This window comes from Plodia interpunctella, chromosome 10 (genome assembly GCF_027563975.2).
Source record: "Plodia interpunctella isolate USDA-ARS_2022_Savannah chromosome 10, ilPloInte3.2, whole genome shotgun sequence".
NCBI lineage: Eukaryota > Metazoa > Arthropoda > Insecta > Lepidoptera > Pyralidae > Plodia > Plodia interpunctella.
The window spans coordinates 534766-552724 of record NC_071303.1 but is presented as its reverse complement, the minus strand read 5'-3'; the positions used below and the strand labels follow the sequence as shown (position 1 = coordinate 552724).

Sequence of the window (17959 nt, the reverse complement as noted above, 5' to 3'; positions counted from 1 at the left end):
TAGAAAGTACTCTGTGGTATGTTGACTCCTTGCTAATTGCTTGTCTCTGTTTGTTTGTTGCTGTTTGTTGTTCCATATTTCGGGTTGATTGATCCCTCCTTCCATTTCCATCTTCCATCCATCTGATACCGGCGTTTCTGGTTTAATTTGTCGGTTCAAATTTGGTCTTAAAATAAAAAGAATAGGCTGTTCTAAACATATCGGTTACATTTGAAGAACTAACCAAGCTGTCGAAATCATGTCCGGACGAGGTAAGTAACTTTTCAGCTTTCTTTTATAAATACGTTAAAAATTCTTAATTAAATTGTATTAGGCAGGTACCGTGATAACCGCAATAGGAAAGAGAAGACTCTATCATCGGTGGCACGGGAGACCGCAGCCTCAATCGCAGCAGACAGTCCAGTGTTGGCTATGTTCCTGTCGGCTGCTCAGAAACTCAATGAGAGGCAAGATCGCCACGAACGGCTAGTGAAACTTTCCCGAGATATCACTATAGAGAGCAAGAGAATCATATTTTTGCTACATTCGGGTCTAACGTGAGTATTTAGTTCATTTATCAAATGCATTGTATGGTCTTATAATAGTGTTTTTATACCAACCTAATGTAATAAATATACCTATATATAATATAAATATAATTTACTTTTATTCCAAAGTTTTTATGGCAGTGAAACCCCAGTACAAGTATATAATACCATATACAGTAATGTCAACATATTTAAATAAAAACTAATTTACACTTTATTTATTTCCAAATTTAGTTTGTGTCTTTATTATTGATCACTATCTCCACACATCCCTACAACAAAAAAGGATTTATAATATCCTTTACTTTTTCAGAGCTGAGACATCTCAGAAAGCAGTAACTGAAGCAAATGACAGAATTCAAAAGCTAATCAAAGGGCCTATCAAAAACATTGCTATAGAACTTGAAAATAGCCCTGCTTACTTGCATTCTCACGCCGTCACGGCCGGCTACCAGGAATTCATTGAGGCATGGACACTATGCACTCTGATGGAGAAAAAGGAGATAATACCATATACAGAAGTTCAGCAACAGCTGATGTACAAGATAAATGATGGTGGCGATGCGGAGCAAGAAAGAACAGTGATTGCAATGATGCCTCATACAGATTATATGTTGGGACTGGCAGATTTGACAGGAGAGTTGATGAGACGAGCGATAAATTCATTATCGAGTGGAGAGAGAGATGAGTGCTATCATGCCTGCCAGGTTGTTAGAGATTTGTACAGAGGATACATAGGTGAGAAATGTTTTATAAACTGTCTCATTAGTCAATTTGGTATTCTATAACTGGTTTAATGTTGATTACATTGTAAACAAGTTTATGAGAATGTTTGTTACCCTTTCTCTACTTTTGCGAAAACCTGGTAGAAACTGGAATAAAATCATCAAAAGTTCAAGGTTTATTTACGGTAGAGCTTCGCGGCGTCACAGCCCCGAACTCTGCAACATGGGGTGATGAAAAAGAGAGAATAAACAAAAGAAATGACTGCAGGTCTGCACGGCATGGGCAAGGAGCTGGGCCGCAAGAGCAGCGTGACGCGCAGCAACGTGTTCAAGGTGGAGGCGGCGGCGTACGCGCTCAGCATCCGCGGCGAGGCGCCGCCGCCGCTCCTCCCGCCCGCCGGCTGGGGGGGCGACGCGCCCTCGGATGATGAAGGGTTCTATTAAAACTAGTCAACTTATAGATAGGTTCATGTTTTCCACCACTCCTCTGCTGCAGCCTGCACTCCCAAGAACTTTTTGATGCAAGGCACCACCAGAGAAGTTGGACAACAGATGAATAAGATAGATAGCAATGCGGACCCCAGTATTATTCATAGTGGGAAATATAATGATGTGATGATTATCAAGTAGTTCTCATTGCAGGACATATTTTGTAACATTGTTACTAGAGAGAAAATTGTGTAGATCCAGGTAAAATGAACAGTTATGCTTGCTTTTTTCAATGATGCCTGTTACATATAAAGGAACATCTTTTGTTTTGAATTTTAAAAATTATTTAGAGAATATTCTCTAAATATAGTAAAATACCCTATTCGAAAAAATTAAAAAATGCAGAATTTTTGAAACACACATTATATATTAAATATATTACCGAGCTTTTATTTTCAATGGGCAGAACAAATAAGGCAAGCTTATTTCACTTAAAAATTCTATAATTTAATAGTATAGTAAGAGTTTTAATAAGATAAAAAAATACAATTTATTTAGAATAAACATTAGGTTCTTATATTATCAAAGAGTTTTATCACGATATGACGAAGCCTATTATAGAATTAAGTTTTTGATAGGGAAAAAGATTTTTCTAAATAAACAAATAGTGTACACATTTTAAACAATATAATTCAATAAAATCTTAACACAATAACGTCAATCATCCTGCGAATTGATCTGACTGTCGAAATCAGTATCCAAGCTTCCAGAAGGGCGCCACTCGTCTTCATCGTCTGTTTGAAATGGATCCTCATCATTTGATTCCGAATCACTCCACTTTTGTACATCAACCTTCTTTCGCGCTCTTTTTCCCGTCAAAATAATGTCAGGTGAATCGGCCATGTCTTGGCCCGAAGCTTCACTATCTGTGCTTGGCCGTTTTTTCTTCCTTCTCTGTTTATTACCTGCCATAAATAATTCCTTTTTTAACTAAAAAATCTTTATCTCAAACCAAATATTTTTTTAGTTCGAAATGTTTTACAGCCAGTTATTTAATTTTAGAATTCATAGTCGTAATCGACGCTGTCTCCATCAGAATCTTCGACTTGGAAATGGTCGTCGTAAAAGTTTACTGCGTTCACGTTACTAATAAAAAATATATTGCCATTTCTTTCCACCACACGCTGCTTACCTGTTGAATGAAACGATCACAATGTTTTAAATTGCCGAAGGACCGGGTCGCTAATTTATTTTAAAAAATCGATAACAAATCATTAAACACCTAGTTCGTTAGTAGTTCGTAAGTAAAAATTTGACGTCAATAAGTGATGTATATCATCTGAATGAAGAATTATAATTTCCACATGTTAAGGAGTTCTGACCTTGTTGTACCCTCTGCGCCGGGGGCAGAGTCCCGGGCGGGTGTATGTTGAGCGCCCAGTGCGCGGGGCTCCGCCGCACGCAGGCGGCGCCCCACGGACAGGCGCCCCGCGCGCCGGCGCCCCAGTCCGCGTCCGCCGGGTGACTGAACTCCTGCTTGTGGACCGGGTTCCGTCTGGAAGATAGATTAATAATCTACACTACCTACTAGGTAAAAAGATGCATCTAACTAGTTAAAAGGTAGAAAAAATGTTTTAATAAATTGATAAGGAAACCCTCTTTAGGTACTAGAATATCTACCAAATACCTCCCAGACGTAGGTACACCAATAAGGCTTTGTGATTTTATTTGTATTTGTGTTCATATTTCTTTTTTTTTTTCTTTGGTGCAATGTTAGGATGTTTGTTGCTCAATTAAACAAAATCAACTAAACATATTTTGTTAAAATTTGGTCCCAAAGTTTGACTGGCAGAAAATGCTTTATGTCAGTCCAACTATTGTTAACTTTTCAAGTTGTGCAATAAAGTGTATATAAATAAATAAAACTTGCTGCATAGGTAGAATAGGTACCACATAATCGAAACCGCGAGCCGCAGCTACTCCTAACTAATATAAATGCCTTTTAATTTATTTACTTGTGGTTAAGTACCTACACGTACCTTAAAAAAAGTTAATCAGAAATGTTAAATTACCTGTAACAATTAGCGCCGTACATACACCGTTCTCGCAATCGTGGTTGCGCCGGGGGCAGGTTACCCGCAGGTCCTGCACGTGGCGCCGGATTCTGCTGGAGAACGTAAATCTTTTTCTTATTCAATGGTTTTATGGTTGTCGTTGATATCAATAAAAACTGAATTTTACTTCTGTTTTAAGAGGGCACTTACCCGCACACTGGCACACTGAATAATGATAACATTTTAAATGTTTATTTTTCGCTAACTTAAATTAAAAAATATTTATCTGTTAGTGTGCAGGCAAGCGGAGTCCTAATGTCTGTAAAAGTTAACTAAATAGATGACATACGCAGAATCTGTTTTTGTACAAAGATAAAAAACTTTAATAAGTAAAACTCCCAAAGTAACTTAGATCATTTATTAATTAAGCACATATAATTATCACGATTAAAACATAACATTATTTTACATCTAATTGATTATCACAATTTGTACTGGCAATCAAAACTTAAAATTATAAAAACTTAACTAATTGAAACAAAGTGATAAAAATAAATCTATAAAATAGACTTAGATTGAAATCTATATAACAAAGGCATGATATGGTCAAGAATAAATTCCATAATTATTTGTTACAAAAATTTGTTAAAGCAATGGTCACCGCTGGTGATCCCACGTTAATACGACTTTGGCGAGTCAGCGAGTGAAATTGGGCTTCAAACAGGATATCATTGATCAATTTGTCTGCCAAAATTTGTTGTGGTCTGGGTAGCTCCCTCAGAGCTGCGGCCCACGCCTTCGCCGCATGGTCCCAGCGATCCATGCTCGTGGCCTGACCAAAGGCATTGATTTTATCCAGAACTTCATCCATTAAGCAAGTCTTTCTTGATTCTGTTGAATGCACTCGAGATCTTGCATACTGTTTCGCCTAAAATAGACATAAATTTCATTTGTCTTTTATATGATGAGCATATTTAGTTTATAGATATTGTGGGGCTGTGCTAATGATATTTGTTTGTTAGATTTTTGCATAGTAAAAGTTCAAAATAATAAATGTTGTGGCAAGTTGTTCCAATAAAAAGCATATTTAGCATGCTATTTTGTTATACTACAACAAGTGATGGAAGTTGTTTGCCCCCTCTTCCCCTTCCCAAAGCAAGGCAAAAAAATATATAAACATAAAGCAACAAATTTAAAAAGTTATTGATAAACCTAGAGACTAAAGTGTTTATGCATGATAGTTATTGGTATATGTATAATGTATGGGCAAGTACTTACGGACGTAAGGTTCCAATCTGGATCACCTCTGCATCCACTAGCACTTATTTGGCTAAAGGATGATTTACACCAAAGTGTCTATTAAATGTCACCCTTAAGGCTACGATAGAATGAGTAGTATCATTACATTTACATCAAGTTAACAAATTTCAAGTTTGTTTTCATTCATACATATATATGTAAAGCTCGAAATTTAAGAGCTAATGAGTACTGCTGATTAAAGATTCGTTTAACATGTTTGAGCTTTGTGGATACCAAGGTGAAATTTGTTAACGCTTAACTCTAACTCAAAGTAATAATTCCGCTCATCCGAAAGAACGTAGCCTAAAAGTATCTAATTCCCAAATTAATAAAAATTATATCACTTGCACCTACCCCATACTTGAAAGTTTAATCGTAGTTTAGGTTTTTATTTTCTTATAAAAGAAGAAAAAAGAAAATAGACGATTAGTTCAAGTTGACTGAAGGAGGGGTAAGAGGTGACTAACAATAATTAAAATTAGATTTGTTTCTTTAAAATAACACTCTATAATACTCTTACTCGAAAGTACTATTGCAAAGGCGCAAACATAGATGATTTGGTTTGATGATTTAAGCCAGTCACGCCAGTAATTTAAGCCAGACACGCCAGGTCTCAACTTACGTGGAGCACATAAAACGACTAAAAAATCATTGTTATTTATTACATCACTCATCTATCCTGTGATTTTGATGTTGTTTTAAAAGTAATACTGTATGATGTATCTTATAGCTGAAATCTAATAGGAACAAAAACTTGGTCTGTAATAAATAATAAAACTGAAACTTACTGCATCTGGACCATTGCTGCTATTGCTAGAGCCAGCCTTAACATCATCAGAAAACTTATCATCATCATTTTCTGCTTTGATCTTTTTCACATTTTGTTCTGGCTCCAATTTCACTTCAGATGTGCTGGGAAATGGTCTCTTCAATGGACTTAGAGGAACTGGATCCAGATCAACCTGTTCAGTCTTTATCCTAACAGGCAAGTCTGTGTCTGTGGGATTTCGAGGGGATTTCTCATTTTCAGTAAGATCATTAATGCACTGGAGGGCCTCTGGTAGGTCCTGCATGAGAGATTGAGACACATTGCTATCATTAGGACTGGGAGGCTGTTCATTATCATTTGGTGGTGGTGGATTGCTGACATTGTCATTGGTTGGTTGTGGTGCTGAAAAGGAAGAATATAATTATTATTTTTTTAATTTTTCCATTTAAAAAAAAGAAGTCAATTCAGATGTTACGTCTCCATTCCACTAACCAAATTCTTTGTCTAATCTTATTGTTATCTCATTCATGGTGTATGTAAGATAAAAGAAATAGCAATAGTAGTGGTAATGCAATTTAACTAAACTTTTCCAACAACATTTTACGTGTTAGACAGTAGGTGGGAATTTCATCTATCAATATGTAAACAATAGTCAATATGATAAAACTTAAAATGCATCATGACTTGTTATTTTCTTTTCTCAGTAGCTAATGTATCTAATATAAATCCTGGACAATTCAACAAAAGACAACACAGCCAAAATCTTATAAATGGAAAAAATCTCATTCCTACCAACAACAAAAATTATGATTTGGACATATGAGAAAAATTCTCTGGCTCAAAAATTTACCTGTGTCCATTCTGTCCGTAAAACCATTATCAACTTGTGTGCTGTCAAAAAACACTGTTCTATTTGTTTCGCTTTGTCCATTCTCTAGCTGAGTTTCTTTCTTCACAGATGTCTGGTCTTCCACATCATCAGTGGTGTATAAAACCTTGTACCAACAGTTGACTGGCAGCAAACCAAATCTGTCGCCATTCCTGAGATCTATGCTGTCATTTTGTTTCAGCATCTCTCTAGTTAATGTATCCTTTCTGGTGTAAAAACATGGATTTGTGTGCAGCTGAAACATTGTTTTAATAAATGATCAAGAAATTATTTTTAGTAGAAGTTTATTGATCAAACTAATATCATATAGCTGATTTTGTATGAACATCAATCTCTGGAACAACTAGTCTAATTATAAATTAATTTGTAAAAATTCAAATATTTATGTTATTTTGTTCATTCATCATTATATCAGCCCTTTTCTACCCTGTCTGAACATAAAATTCTCATCTTTTACATATTGTTAATTACTAGAAGGTAAAGATAACAGATAACTTACTGCTTTAAGGTTGACAGAATTTTCTGTAACCTCAAGTTCCCCATGGCTCCTTGATACTCTTTTGTCTTCACACTGAAATAAATATTTTATACTTAGATTTAAATTTTAATTGTAACAATCATCAGATCATCATCAACCATAAGAATGACATCACACATCGAACCAAGATAATAAGTATTTTGGCTCGACGTGTGATGTCATTCTTGCGCGATAATTTGTCACGTCAAAGTATAGGCGCGTTGTGTCTGTTTTCTTTTCAACTATAATGATAACATGAAGAAACTCACATGCAGAAATTTCCCTCTTCCGATCAAATGTTTCCCTTCTTCTAACTGAATTTGGCATGTATCGTTTACACCATTTACATCAACGCGCTGTAGTTTGAAGCCCATTCCGATGAAATTGTATTATGAGTGTATCACAATTTACAACTGTTTCTATCTCATATTAGGTACATATACACACGTTATATATTAGCTTTGTAGGTGTACTAGAAACGACAACATAAAACACCAATCAAACTAATCACAAGCAAATGTTAATAAAAAAATACTCGTAGCAACCAAACAGCAAAATTGAGCAAAAATTATTTTCTGAGAAAGAAAACTGAAAAAAATCTACACAAATACCTACAACACAACTGAACAACAACAGAAGTTATTAAAATATAAATGTCAATGTCATCGTGACAATTTACTTCTTGCATATGCAGTACAATGCAGCATATGAGCACGATACAAACCCGCGCGCGGAGTCATTTCTATTTCCACGCCATTTATGATAAACAAATGGGTTATGACAAAAGGAATGCTATACATAACTTATAAGACGCGGGTGGCATGCGGCAATGACACTGTTGGCGACACAGCGTACATACCTACCATCCGCAGGCAGTGCATCCGTGGGCAGGAGGGCAGGCTGAGTGGAGTAGTTTTGATTTGACTGTATGTAAGTAAGTACCTATATCAAAAAAATAAAAAAATGGCAACAGCTGACTGACAGACGACAGATAAAAACTGGTCCAAAAAAATCGAACAAAAGAAGAAAACATTTTGCGTGAATGGTGTTGGAAGTCCTAATTAAATTAATTTCTTTTAAAGAAAAATTGTTACAGTCAAAAAATGATAAAATCATCATTAGGATCCCAGACGAATAGGCCTTTATCTGGTCAGTTATACAAATACACCAACGTTGTTAAAGGGTGGCAACAGCGATGGTTCGCAGTCGACGCAGAGACTGGAGTCCTATCTTATTATCTTTATGATGGTCCTGGGGACACTATCCAGCCTGGACAGCCTGCTAGAGGAGAGGTAACAGGTCCTTTTCTAAATCATGCTGACATTTTTTGTAAACTATTCGTAGAAGTCTGAATATTTATTTATTTTTGTCAAACTAATTTTGTTTTTAACAGTACAAGTAGATGTTATGCAAAAATGCATTGTCCCGGCTTCACTCAGGTAAAAAATAATAAATTATACCCCTAAACCTTGTATAGGTGAAAACCACATGAAAATCTGTGCAGTAGTTTTTGAGTTTATTGCGAACAGACAATCAGGCGCGGTAGAGGATTTATGTACATTATTATTACAGCCTGTTTCCAATTTTTTAATTAGTTTTGCTTTTCAGGCACATTTAGCAGCAGCAGTGATATGCCCAAGTGATGAAGACTCCCGCACCTTCACTATCAACTGCGCCTCGGGCGACATGCTCAAGCTGCGAGCTACAGATGCCCGGGCGCGTCAGGAGTGGGTCAATGGCCTCCGTGCTATAGCTGAAATACACACTAAAGTGAGGACCTATTACCTATTTTGAAAACTACTTGAATTACTTTATTTATTAAATTACAGGAAATTTTTTGAAGCTGATGAGACTGAAGCTCTATAGTCAATTCATTTTATGAAGTCACTTCGAATCCATCCATGAATTTGGCCACAATTTTGTGACTGGCCACTTGCTTGACATCAAGCCTCCTTCAAAAGGCTTAGTTGCCTGTGGACTTAATGCCCTGTGTACTTAATGCCCTGGCATTAAGTCCCATATGAGATAGGAGTGGTCCTATTCTAGAGCAGTGTCACTTCTTCACTGATGTTGGTTGTTAGTATCACTTGGAAATTAAAAATTGAGGCTATTTGTGCAGGTGATGGGCGCCAACCCCCCGCTGCAGCCACGCGAGCAGTTGGCAGTACACGACGCCATGGCCTCTGCTAGACAGCAGCTGCAGGCCACGGAACTCAGGTCAGACACTTCTCTATCTCTCTGTTCTCAGTTCCATTTGGGGCTGTCACTGTGATAAAGTGAAGCACAGAGACATCAAATTTTAAATTACCTAATGTTGTTATGTAAAGCTACAAATTACTCATTAATTTGGAAGAACAACTGCAAGAAAATACAAAAGAACTTCTTTAATGTAAGTCCCTATCATGCCAAAAGGGCTTAGGTACCATTGTTGTTTTTCTTATAATTTTCTTTGTAGTAGTATGTGGAAGTCATCTTCATTAGAGATTCATTAGAGAGCTGACAATAAAATGTTTTTGACAAATATATTTTTTACTTTCAGTGACGCAGCTCTGGCTCGATGCATAGAATCAGCAGACTCACCATTCCCGCACACAGATCCTGATCTATTACTATTAAAGGTTAGTGTCAGTCTACTACACCTATATTTGTACCTAGATAAGGCGTTAGATATCAGGCGAATTAATACGTTCACATTGCATTTGTTACTCAAAGTGATAAATTGGTGAAAATAAAATTTGTCCCAATAAATATGAGTCAAAAATAAATTTCGTTTTGAAAACAACCAATGCTGGTGGACTGGTGGGTAGCTATTTATGGGACTTATTCTAAAAATCCTCTTAAAATATCTCTTTAAGGGGATTTCTTTAGAGGCTCTTATCTTTTGTCTGCTGCTCTGCCAGCGGTAATATATTTCATTTTATGTCTATTCCAAATGTCATCATAATTGTGAAAGCTGACAGACAGACGTATAATTTATAAGATTTACACAGCTTACTCACCACTTACTAATAAAATATATCGAGATACAGTTTTGTGACATCCCTCAGTGCATTATTAACGCTGGCAGCTGTTATCTTTAGCAGGCCGTCAAACAAATGTATGAATCTCATGAAGTTACTGTGGATCTAGGTGTTGTGCAAGCAAACCATACGTCAGATATCTGTCGTGAGCTGACAATAATTTATTCATTATCCCTCTCGATTCCTGTTTTTAATGTTTTATTAACTTAAGACGAATCCATTTAAATATTTTATTATAAGCCTTTACCAGAAAAAGGAAACATAATTTTTGTCCAAATCAGGCGACGTCAGCGGCCAGCATGCAGGTCCTGCTGCAGTGCCTGGGGCTGCTGCTGCGCTCGCAGCGCGCCGACCTCGGACACTGACCGAGACCTTTTGTTCAGGCGGGCTCCTGCGACCACGGACTAAATATAGAGAAGGATCAACTTGTGCACTACAATAGCAATATTAACCAGGCCATGACCTTCCGTGTGCACTGCATCAGGTCTCCCGGCGTGCGGTTGCTATAAGACGCGCGGACGCCGCGTAAGGCGAGGCTAATTTCGTTTTCTGTTCTTGAGGGGACGGAACCGCTACCCCACTCGTCTGCCTCAGCCTCGCGTATCGTTTCCCTACTTTTGTTAGAATGGCAATAAGGCTCTTTGATTTTGCTTCGTTCGTGCGTCTATGAATGTAGCTCATAGCGAGCCCATTTTCGAAATGTATTTAGGAATCGTGTAAATATTGTACCAAAATAATTCTTGATAGAAAACCATGCCTGTCACTAGATTATAATGCTTAGATTTAATGCGTTAATAAAGCTAAATATTTCATTCAGTGAAGACACTGAAGAGTTTTTGTATATTTGTTTGAACAGGCTAATCTCTGAAACTTGTTCTTCGATTTCAATCAATCAATTTATTTGTCAAACATAGAAACAATAAAAATCATGAAAAACAATTTCTGTGCACATAGTGCTATGTGAAGTGTGTGCACACTCATGTAGAAGTATGTAACTGTAAGTATATAAAAAAATTATATGAAATCCTGAAATTCCAAGAGTTTATTGTAATATTAGAATAAAATGTAAAATAGGACGAGTATTAAAATTGTGTGAAAGAAGTCGAATTTCCGTGGTGTATTATTTTAATCTACGGAAATGCAATATGTTTTCCTATCAAGATGCATTTACACCAAAACCAGTGAATTAATCATCGTCATCATTATATCCCCACTGTGTCTGTCCAACCAATGGCTGAGCCGAGTTGGCCACAGGCTATGGGTAGCCTAGCTATTGGTTGCTATGTAATGGCCAGCCATTGACTTGAGTGAAAGAAAGAGAAAGAAAATGCTTTATTCGGCAAAAAAAGCATAGGTAGTTACAGTTTTATTATACATTTTGTTATACATGTACAAACTAGGGGTCTATGCCGAAAAGGATCCCAGCTCAGTTTTGTGCCGTGACTGGAAGCCACAGAGCTGATTTTCAGCTGGTACCTACATAAGAACAAGAATGAGATGAGCCTTTGCTCGCTTGGTGTAAATCAGCCTTCATAAAAAACATAGAACATTCTATTTTTTTTTTTAATTTAACTTCTTAGTGAATAAGAAATGATCTCCATTCTTTGTATATTTTGCATGTGTGTAGATATGATATCTATTTATATTTAGCAGTGATGGTGGGGTAGTCAGTACCTATATAAATAAATGTATGCCGCGTGTGTGATAGAAAGTTTCCCAGGTATTTAAATGAATAAATATGAAATTATTATTATCTGTATCTGATGAATATAAGTCTTGAAGATATTTTTCTTGTTTGATTTTTTAGACTCACTTTAATACTGCTTGTGCAGTATGTGCAGTGTTTTCCTGTATAAATACTTGTAAAAAGAAAATGCAAAAAAATCTGAAAAATCTGTGTAGATCTTTACTTAAGAAAACAATCGTAACAATTGGTATCCCACATAGATAAAAGAAATGTATCCCACCTTTATTTTTATAACGATCTACTCCTGAAATCCTACTTGGAGTTCCTGGGAACAATGATTTGTCAATAGTAGTCCAATAGTGCCTTCATACTTTTTTAATCGTGTCCCAATGGTTACTCAATAGATAGTCCTTTTTGTGGTTGTATTAATTTGTGTTCACAATGTAAACTATTATTGAAATGGTAATACTACACTCTCAGCATTGCCGTTTCTCTATTGACAAATTACCAGTTGTTACTCCTTGCACAAGCACGGAGTTTCAAATAGCAATAAAAAACAGACACTATTCATTTGTTTTATTTTGTCATCTAGACGTTTAGTTGGCAATGCCGATATTGGTATTGCTTCTTTATAAAGAATAGTCTTATAATTTTATTTATTTTGTAGCAAAATGTGTGACCAGGAATTTAGGACGTTGCGGATTGATCCGCGGTACCCATTTACAAATCAGACTAAGTAAGCACCTACGTACCTAGAAGATTTCCCGTTGTACCTTAATGCGCCGTTGCTGGTGCAGGTGGTATTATTATAATTCTGTGGGGGCAGGCTATTTTTTTGTTCTTTTTGCCTGATGCAGAAAATAGTACTTATTAGTTTCATTTGCACTGTAAATGGTGCTAATGAAGTTTTATATATTTAATACCTAATCATACTGTACATACACAGACCATTTGTATACATATGACGGGACAAAACTTCGTCAGACACATCGTGAAATAGCTTAACACGACATGATAGACGCAGCCTTAGGAATATCTTAGGTACCTAAGTACTTATATAATTCTCGACTTAGTTCACGTTTTGTATTGATTTTAGCCAACATGCCATGTATATTAGGTAAAGGGAGTTGTAATACACTTTTATTATTGTTTCGATATCGTTTGTTTTCGTATTGGTACTTAACCACAGGAGTTTGTTTTTTACTTACCGATAATCCTGACTGCACCGTCGATTGGTTCCTAAATAATCAATTACATTGGAAACGCGAGGTTGTACCACCGAAAGAGTATTGTACTGTGGTTGTATAATATTTAACCACAATAAGGTAATGCCTAAAACTGTCTTAACTTTCTCATTTATATTATAGTTAAAAGTAAGATTGTTTCCTGTCGCAGGGCATGTTACGACAATTACTGTGATTACTACAAATGCACTCGTCTCCTAGGAATGGTAATACATTTTCATTTATGTAGGAATAGCTAATGTATTTTTAGATTATGTATTAAGCTACGCACGGCAACGCTAGTGCGCTGAACGCAAGCCGCTTCCTTTTTGGGTGAGGCCTGTGTCCAACAGTGGGCTAAAATAATGATGTATTCCTTTCGGATGTATTGCTTTGCATATCGGATGCATTATAGTACAAATAATTTCTATCATGACACCATCTGATGGTGAAGGATGGCCACTGGATCCTAGGCGAGGAAATTAAAAAACGATGTTACGTTCCCTAGTGTATTCGTGGCTTATTTTTCCTACCCAGGTAGACGATTGCAAGATCTTCAAGAGATACTTTGAAACCATCTGCCCTAATGCGTGGATCTCCCACTGGGACGAGCTGCGTGATAAAGGAGCTTTCCCTGGACCCATCTGATCGTGTTGTCATGTCGAAGGCTTGAATTGAATAAAGGGGAAAATGCGCACGTGCTTTTTATTGTTGCGATAGTGTCCAAAGTAATTCGTAGAATGTCAGTTTGCAAAACTTGAATTTCACAGAATGACCAATGATAAAACGCTGCTATGATTTTAAGTAAATAAAAACATTGTTCAATCGTCCATAAAGGGAAATTTCTGCGAATTTGTAAATTTTGCGTCAACCGCGTTGCTCGTCTAGTCTACAGACTGTTGTCAATCTGGAGGCTCACCCTTTTTTTGAAAATTTACATGTTATACCACAGATAATAAGAACATTACATTGAAATGGTAATAACCCCCGCCCCTCAGTAAGAATTAAACAAATACCTAGTTAATTCAACTCATTTATTTGCCTATATCACTCACAGACCTAATTAACATAAAATTTGCAATAAATTATAGTTGGAATATTCAAATTCTGCCCGGGAAGATGCCCTGTTCCTGCTGGGTGTCCCACTTGTCCACCCATTCGTTGGGACAGAGCGACTTGAACGCTCGCTTGAAGTACTGGCAGGGCTCGAAGGACTCCCCGCGCACCTTCTGGCAGCGGTGGAAGTCCAGGTAGCTTTGGTAACAGTGCCTGCGGACGAGACTTATTAAGGAATCTTACAAATATTTTAGGGCACTTTCTCCTGTCTAGGAGAAGACACTAGAAAACATATTTGTAGGTATAACTGAGTAAACTTTATCTCAAATAAAAGCTCATGTTCTTGATTAGTAAAATCACAGTAATTACAATAAGATACAAACTAACAAACAATAAAAGTACTATGGATCATTCTAATTTGTGCTGTGATCATTAAAATTTGATAAAAATAGACCATGCGATTTCGTAAAATATTTTTCTCTATCAAAACAGTTTTAATACTTCTAAAAATTCTGCGCCCTTTTTTCTGTTGCCCAAGTGGCCCAGTGGTTAAGACCTATGATCGAAAGGTCCCAGGTTCAAACCCTGCACGTGCTATGAGTTGTTTGTATACAGACTCTGCTGCTACCTCGACATTACGGGAGTGCCTAGTGGCAGATGAAAACATGCTTCTGGTGAAGGAAAACATCGCGAGTTTTTAGTTAACTAGTGTTTATGTGACTACTTGCCACTAGATGGCGGTAGGCAGTCGTAAAAAATATGTTGGATGCCTTTACACAAAAGAAACTAATTGAATTTCGATTTAATTAACACAAGTGCTAGTACAAGTTTTTATGAAAGTAATCGTATTAGCATATTTATCAACACAAAATTTGTTAGTTATCATAAGGAACTATTTTTCCATGATTGTATTAGTCCTGAGGTCCTCACGTGCCCGGGTCGCAGATTAGTCTTGGGAGTCTGCTTCGAAGTAAAAATTAACTGCATTGCATTACCTTGTCTGGTTTGTGTTAGGGAACCGCGGGTCGAAAGGTGCGGTTTTGATGTCGGCGGGCGATTTGATCATCTCAGGCATTTTGCTGTAAACAAACCAACACCACATTCATTTTTATAATCCTTTATTGCAGTCTGTTCCACAGTACAAAATAAAATAAGGAAGTCTAGACATCGATACAAACAAAGGTTATAATTAAAGTAAAAAAAATATCTCATCAATATTAATACAGAGGTCACGATAAAAATCTTAATCCTATAAATTAAAAGTAATATTCATTTGACCAGTGGTCTGGTTTTTCTCTCTTCTTCACAAGATGTCTCTCTATATTTTTTAACCTCCTGCATATAGAGTGACCAAGCATCTTTTGGGGCATTGTCAGCAGTTTGCTCATCAATGGCCTTCGCTTTCTTAACCATCCCGGTTTTCAACACCCGGCCACCTCTTCTCTTCCCAATAAAAGGCAAGGTAGGCTTTTTAATTGCTGGCTTCTGTTCTTCTACAGGTTTATTCGCTTCTTGCATCTTTTTAAACATTTCTAAGAAGCTACCATCATTTTTAATAGGCAATATGGCTTTAGACTTTGATGAGGAAGCTGTCTGCATAACTTGTTCGGCTGATGGTAGGAGTTCGGCAAAGTTGGGGCCTTCCACTTCTGGTGGATCTCCATATTCAATGTCATCAACAGTAGTAGTTTCAATGGCCCCTGGTGGAGGTTTGACTTCTTTGACTGGACTCTTATCCCTATCTCTCTCTTCTTGCCTGTTCCTATGCAGCTTCCAAAATCTTTTTCTGTCAGCGACTGTGAACTGCCCGCGTCGCTCATCGTCACTACCAGAGCCCGAACGACTGCGAGATCGGGAACTATGCGACGGAGATCGAGATTTCTTGGGGGTGACTGATCGTTTTCCTTTCCCTCGAGACCTAGATCGTCGCCGGGACTTCGACCTGCTTTTCGAACGGCTCTTTGATCTAGATTTTTTTAAACGTCTCTTTGATTTAGACTTTGACTTTACTGAAGGGGTTGATGAGTGACTTGACCTTGAACGAGGTCTACTACGCCGCTTGTCAGGCGTTACAGACCGCTTGCGTTTCAGAGGACGCGGCGTCAAAGACCGAGAATGAGACTTGGAAGTAGATGAGCGACCACGGGCATAGCTTTTTGGTGGAGTCAATGAACTATCTCTATTCTTTTCTCTGACTTTCCTAGGTGGAGTATCAGACTGTCGTTCTTTATATTTATAACTTTTTAGTGAATTAACAGAGCTTTCCTTTTTACGACTTTTCGGTGGTGGTGTAATGGACACTCTTTCGGTTTTGATTCGGACTTTAGACAAATTTGATTTTTCATTGTGTTTCTTTGTTGAGGGACTGTCAATCCTACGGTCTTTAGTTTTCACATCCTTAGAATAGGATTTTCTCTCTTTACTCAGTCTCTTTCTTTCAACTTTAGGAGTAGGAGACCTAGAAGAATTACTTTGTGATCTTCTTACATTAGGTGTTCTTGAATGACGAGTCCTGGAATGACTCCGTGAACTTGAAACGCTTTTCCTACTTTTTAATGGTGGGGTCATAGAACTCTCCCGACTTCTATCCTTTCTGCTCTTTTTCTTATAAGATTCATCAGAATTTGAAGAATCTGAAGATGATGACCTCTTCTTCGTTTTTTTCAATGAAGTTCGAGAATAAGAGCGAGATCTAGAACTTGATCTGTCGCTCGAGGAATATTTAGTGCGTTTAGATTTTGCAGATCGGCTTCTAGACCTTCGGCGTCTGCTTTCTTCATAGCTGCTCTCTCTGGAATAAGCTCGTGTTTTTCTCGCATATGGGGAAATGCTCCGCGATTTAGACTTGTAGGATCTCGAGCGGGTGTAATTGCGAGGGGGAGAGCGAGACCTATCGCGAGGTGGGTATTGGTAGCCCGAAGATTGCGGCGGGTGCGGCGGATACGCTCGGGCGTCGTAATAGCCGGGGTCGGGCCGGGGATAATAGCTAGAGTCATAGCTGTAACCAGGGTAAGCGGCCTGGGCGCTATAGGCCGGATACTCGTAGGCGGGCGCGGCGTACTGGCTGTAGCTGACGCCGGTCCAGGGGTCCGTGCTGGGCAGCGCGCGCGGCGGGGCGACGTACGGCTGCGGTGGGGCGTACTCGGCCTCGGCCCCGGGCGGCCCGCCGTCCCACGCGCCGCCCGCCGCGCTTCCGCCCGGATACGAGGACATACTTATATGAGCCTCCTCGCATAACCTGCTGCAGTATGTAGGTAGGCACACACCTACAAACAGAATAACTTTTCGGTGTAGACAGCAACTCTAACGATCACCGTTGGAGAGACACTCTTTACGTATGATTTTTTCATGTTTCGTGGTAAATGATTTGTGACGAGGAACAACATATTACGTAATCCGCAGCCGTAAACGCGAAAGTATTTCGACTAAACATGCCATTTGTTAAGCGCAAAACAACATGTAAAATAAAATAATACCCGTCTACTTATGCTCACCTTTTCTCAAATTAGACTTTTCTGATAAAATTACAAGAAAATGGCGAAACTTCGTTCCTTCACAGCAAAAATAGACAAACAAGAACTGTTATCATAGACAATATAGAATAGAATAGAGAAAAGCTAAGGTTTTTTTTTTCGTCAGAATTACAGCACAGATATAAAAATTATGTTTGTAAATCTGTGGTCATAGCAAAATTGGTAGGTCTGTACGTACAGAAAGAGATGGGGGTACCTACATACACGGTGGGTGAAATATAAAAACCTGTA

General features: G+C 37.8%; 5 protein-coding genes across 8 annotated transcripts; 2 read left to right on the top strand and 3 right to left on the bottom strand.

The window, feature by feature from the left end:
* The first annotated feature begins 36 nt into the window (after positions 1-36).
* Positions 37-1874, top strand: Trax (Translin associated factor X). Its single transcript, XM_053751102.2, has 4 exons — positions 37-251; positions 314-536; positions 841-1265; positions 1521-1874. Exons 1-4 carry the CDS (start codon positions 239-241, stop codon positions 1694-1696), a joined length of 837 nt encoding a protein of 278 aa, XP_053607077.1. The 5' UTR covers positions 37-238; the 3' UTR covers positions 1697-1874.
* A 477-nt stretch (positions 1875-2351) lies between these two features.
* On the bottom strand, positions 2352-7868 carry LOC128673320 (uncharacterized protein). 4 transcript variants are annotated; one of them, XM_053751093.1, is made up of 7 exons: positions 7479-7868; positions 7192-7263; positions 6654-6927; positions 5823-6205; positions 3754-3848; positions 3064-3236; positions 2352-2646 (listed from the first exon to the last, which is right to left on the bottom strand). In XM_053751093.1, the coding sequence occupies exons 1-7, from the start codon at positions 7581-7583 to the stop codon at positions 2399-2401; spliced, it is 1350 nt and encodes a 449-aa protein (XP_053607068.1). In that variant the 5' UTR covers positions 7584-7868; the 3' UTR covers positions 2352-2398. The 4 variants fall into 4 exon arrangements, with proteins under 4 accessions (XP_053607068.1, XP_053607069.1, XP_053607070.1 ...); XM_053751094.1 differs by having other exon boundaries at positions 3754-3845; positions 7479-7861; XM_053751095.1 differs by lacking the exon at positions 2352-2646 and adding an exon at positions 2733-2873.
* Positions 7869-8189: 321 nt separating this feature from the next.
* On the top strand, positions 8190-13834 carry LOC128673326 (uncharacterized protein). Its single transcript, XM_053751103.1, has 7 exons — positions 8190-8501; positions 8818-8979; positions 9329-9426; positions 9749-9827; positions 10511-12652; positions 13312-13366; positions 13681-13834. Exons 1-5 carry the CDS (start codon positions 8313-8315, stop codon positions 10592-10594), a joined length of 612 nt encoding a protein of 203 aa, XP_053607078.1. The 5' UTR covers positions 8190-8312; the 3' UTR covers positions 10595-12652; positions 13312-13366; positions 13681-13834.
* Positions 13835-14156: 322 nt separating this feature from the next.
* On the bottom strand, positions 14157-17825 carry LOC128673328 (uncharacterized). Its single transcript, XM_053751105.2, has 3 exons — positions 17690-17825; positions 15191-15274; positions 14157-14408 (listed from the first exon to the last, which is right to left on the bottom strand). Exons 2-3 carry the CDS (start codon positions 15268-15270, stop codon positions 14240-14242), a joined length of 249 nt encoding a protein of 82 aa, XP_053607080.1. The 5' UTR covers positions 15271-15274; positions 17690-17825; the 3' UTR covers positions 14157-14239.
* LOC128673318 (uncharacterized protein) lies at positions 15297-17546 on the bottom strand. The gene has a single exon (XM_053751090.2). It carries the CDS (start codon positions 17406-17408, stop codon positions 15465-15467), a length of 1944 nt encoding a protein of 647 aa, XP_053607065.1. The 5' UTR covers positions 17409-17546; the 3' UTR covers positions 15297-15464.
* Positions 17826-17959: the final 134 nt, after the last annotated feature.

Bases quoted from the DNA above. Each gene is read 5' to 3' on its own strand.
- Trax (XM_053751102.2), top strand. The intron at 537-840 runs GTGAGTATTTAG...TTACTTTTTCAG, and splicing joins TTGCTACATTCGGGTCTAAC to AGCTGAGACATCTCAGAAAG. The intron at 1,266-1,520 runs GTGAGAAATGTT...AAATGACTGCAG, and splicing joins TTTGTACAGAGGATACATAG to GTCTGCACGGCATGGGCAAG.
- LOC128673320 (XM_053751093.1), bottom strand. From the start codon at position 7,583: ATGGGCTTCAAACTACAGCGCGTTGATGTAAATGGTGTAAACGATACA. The intron at 7,264-7,478 runs GTGAGTTTCTTC...TATTTATTTCAG, and splicing joins GAAGAGGGAAATTTCTGCAT to TGTGAAGACAAAAGAGTATC. The intron at 3,849-5,822 runs GTAAGTTTCAGT...TACGTTCTCCAG, and splicing joins GCAGCAATGGTCCAGATGCA to CAGAATCCGGCGCCACGTGC.
- LOC128673326 (XM_053751103.1), top strand. From the start codon at position 8,313: ATGATAAAATCATCATTAGGATCCCAGACGAATAGGCCTTTATCTGGT. The intron at 8,502-8,817 runs GTAACAGGTCCT...TTTGCTTTTCAG, and splicing joins GACAGCCTGCTAGAGGAGAG to GCACATTTAGCAGCAGCAGT. The intron at 9,828-10,510 runs GTTAGTGTCAGT...TGTCCAAATCAG, and splicing joins CTGATCTATTACTATTAAAG to GCGACGTCAGCGGCCAGCAT.
- LOC128673328 (XM_053751105.2), bottom strand. From the start codon at position 15,270: ATGCCTGAGATGATCAAATCGCCCGCCGACATCAAAACCGCACCTTTC. The intron at 14,409-15,190 runs GTAATGCAATGC...TCTCGTCCGCAG, and splicing joins CCTAACACAAACCAGACAAG to GCACTGTTACCAAAGCTACC.
- LOC128673318 (XM_053751090.2), bottom strand. From the start codon at position 17,408: ATGTCCTCGTATCCGGGCGGAAGCGCGGCGGGCGGCGCGTGGGACGGC.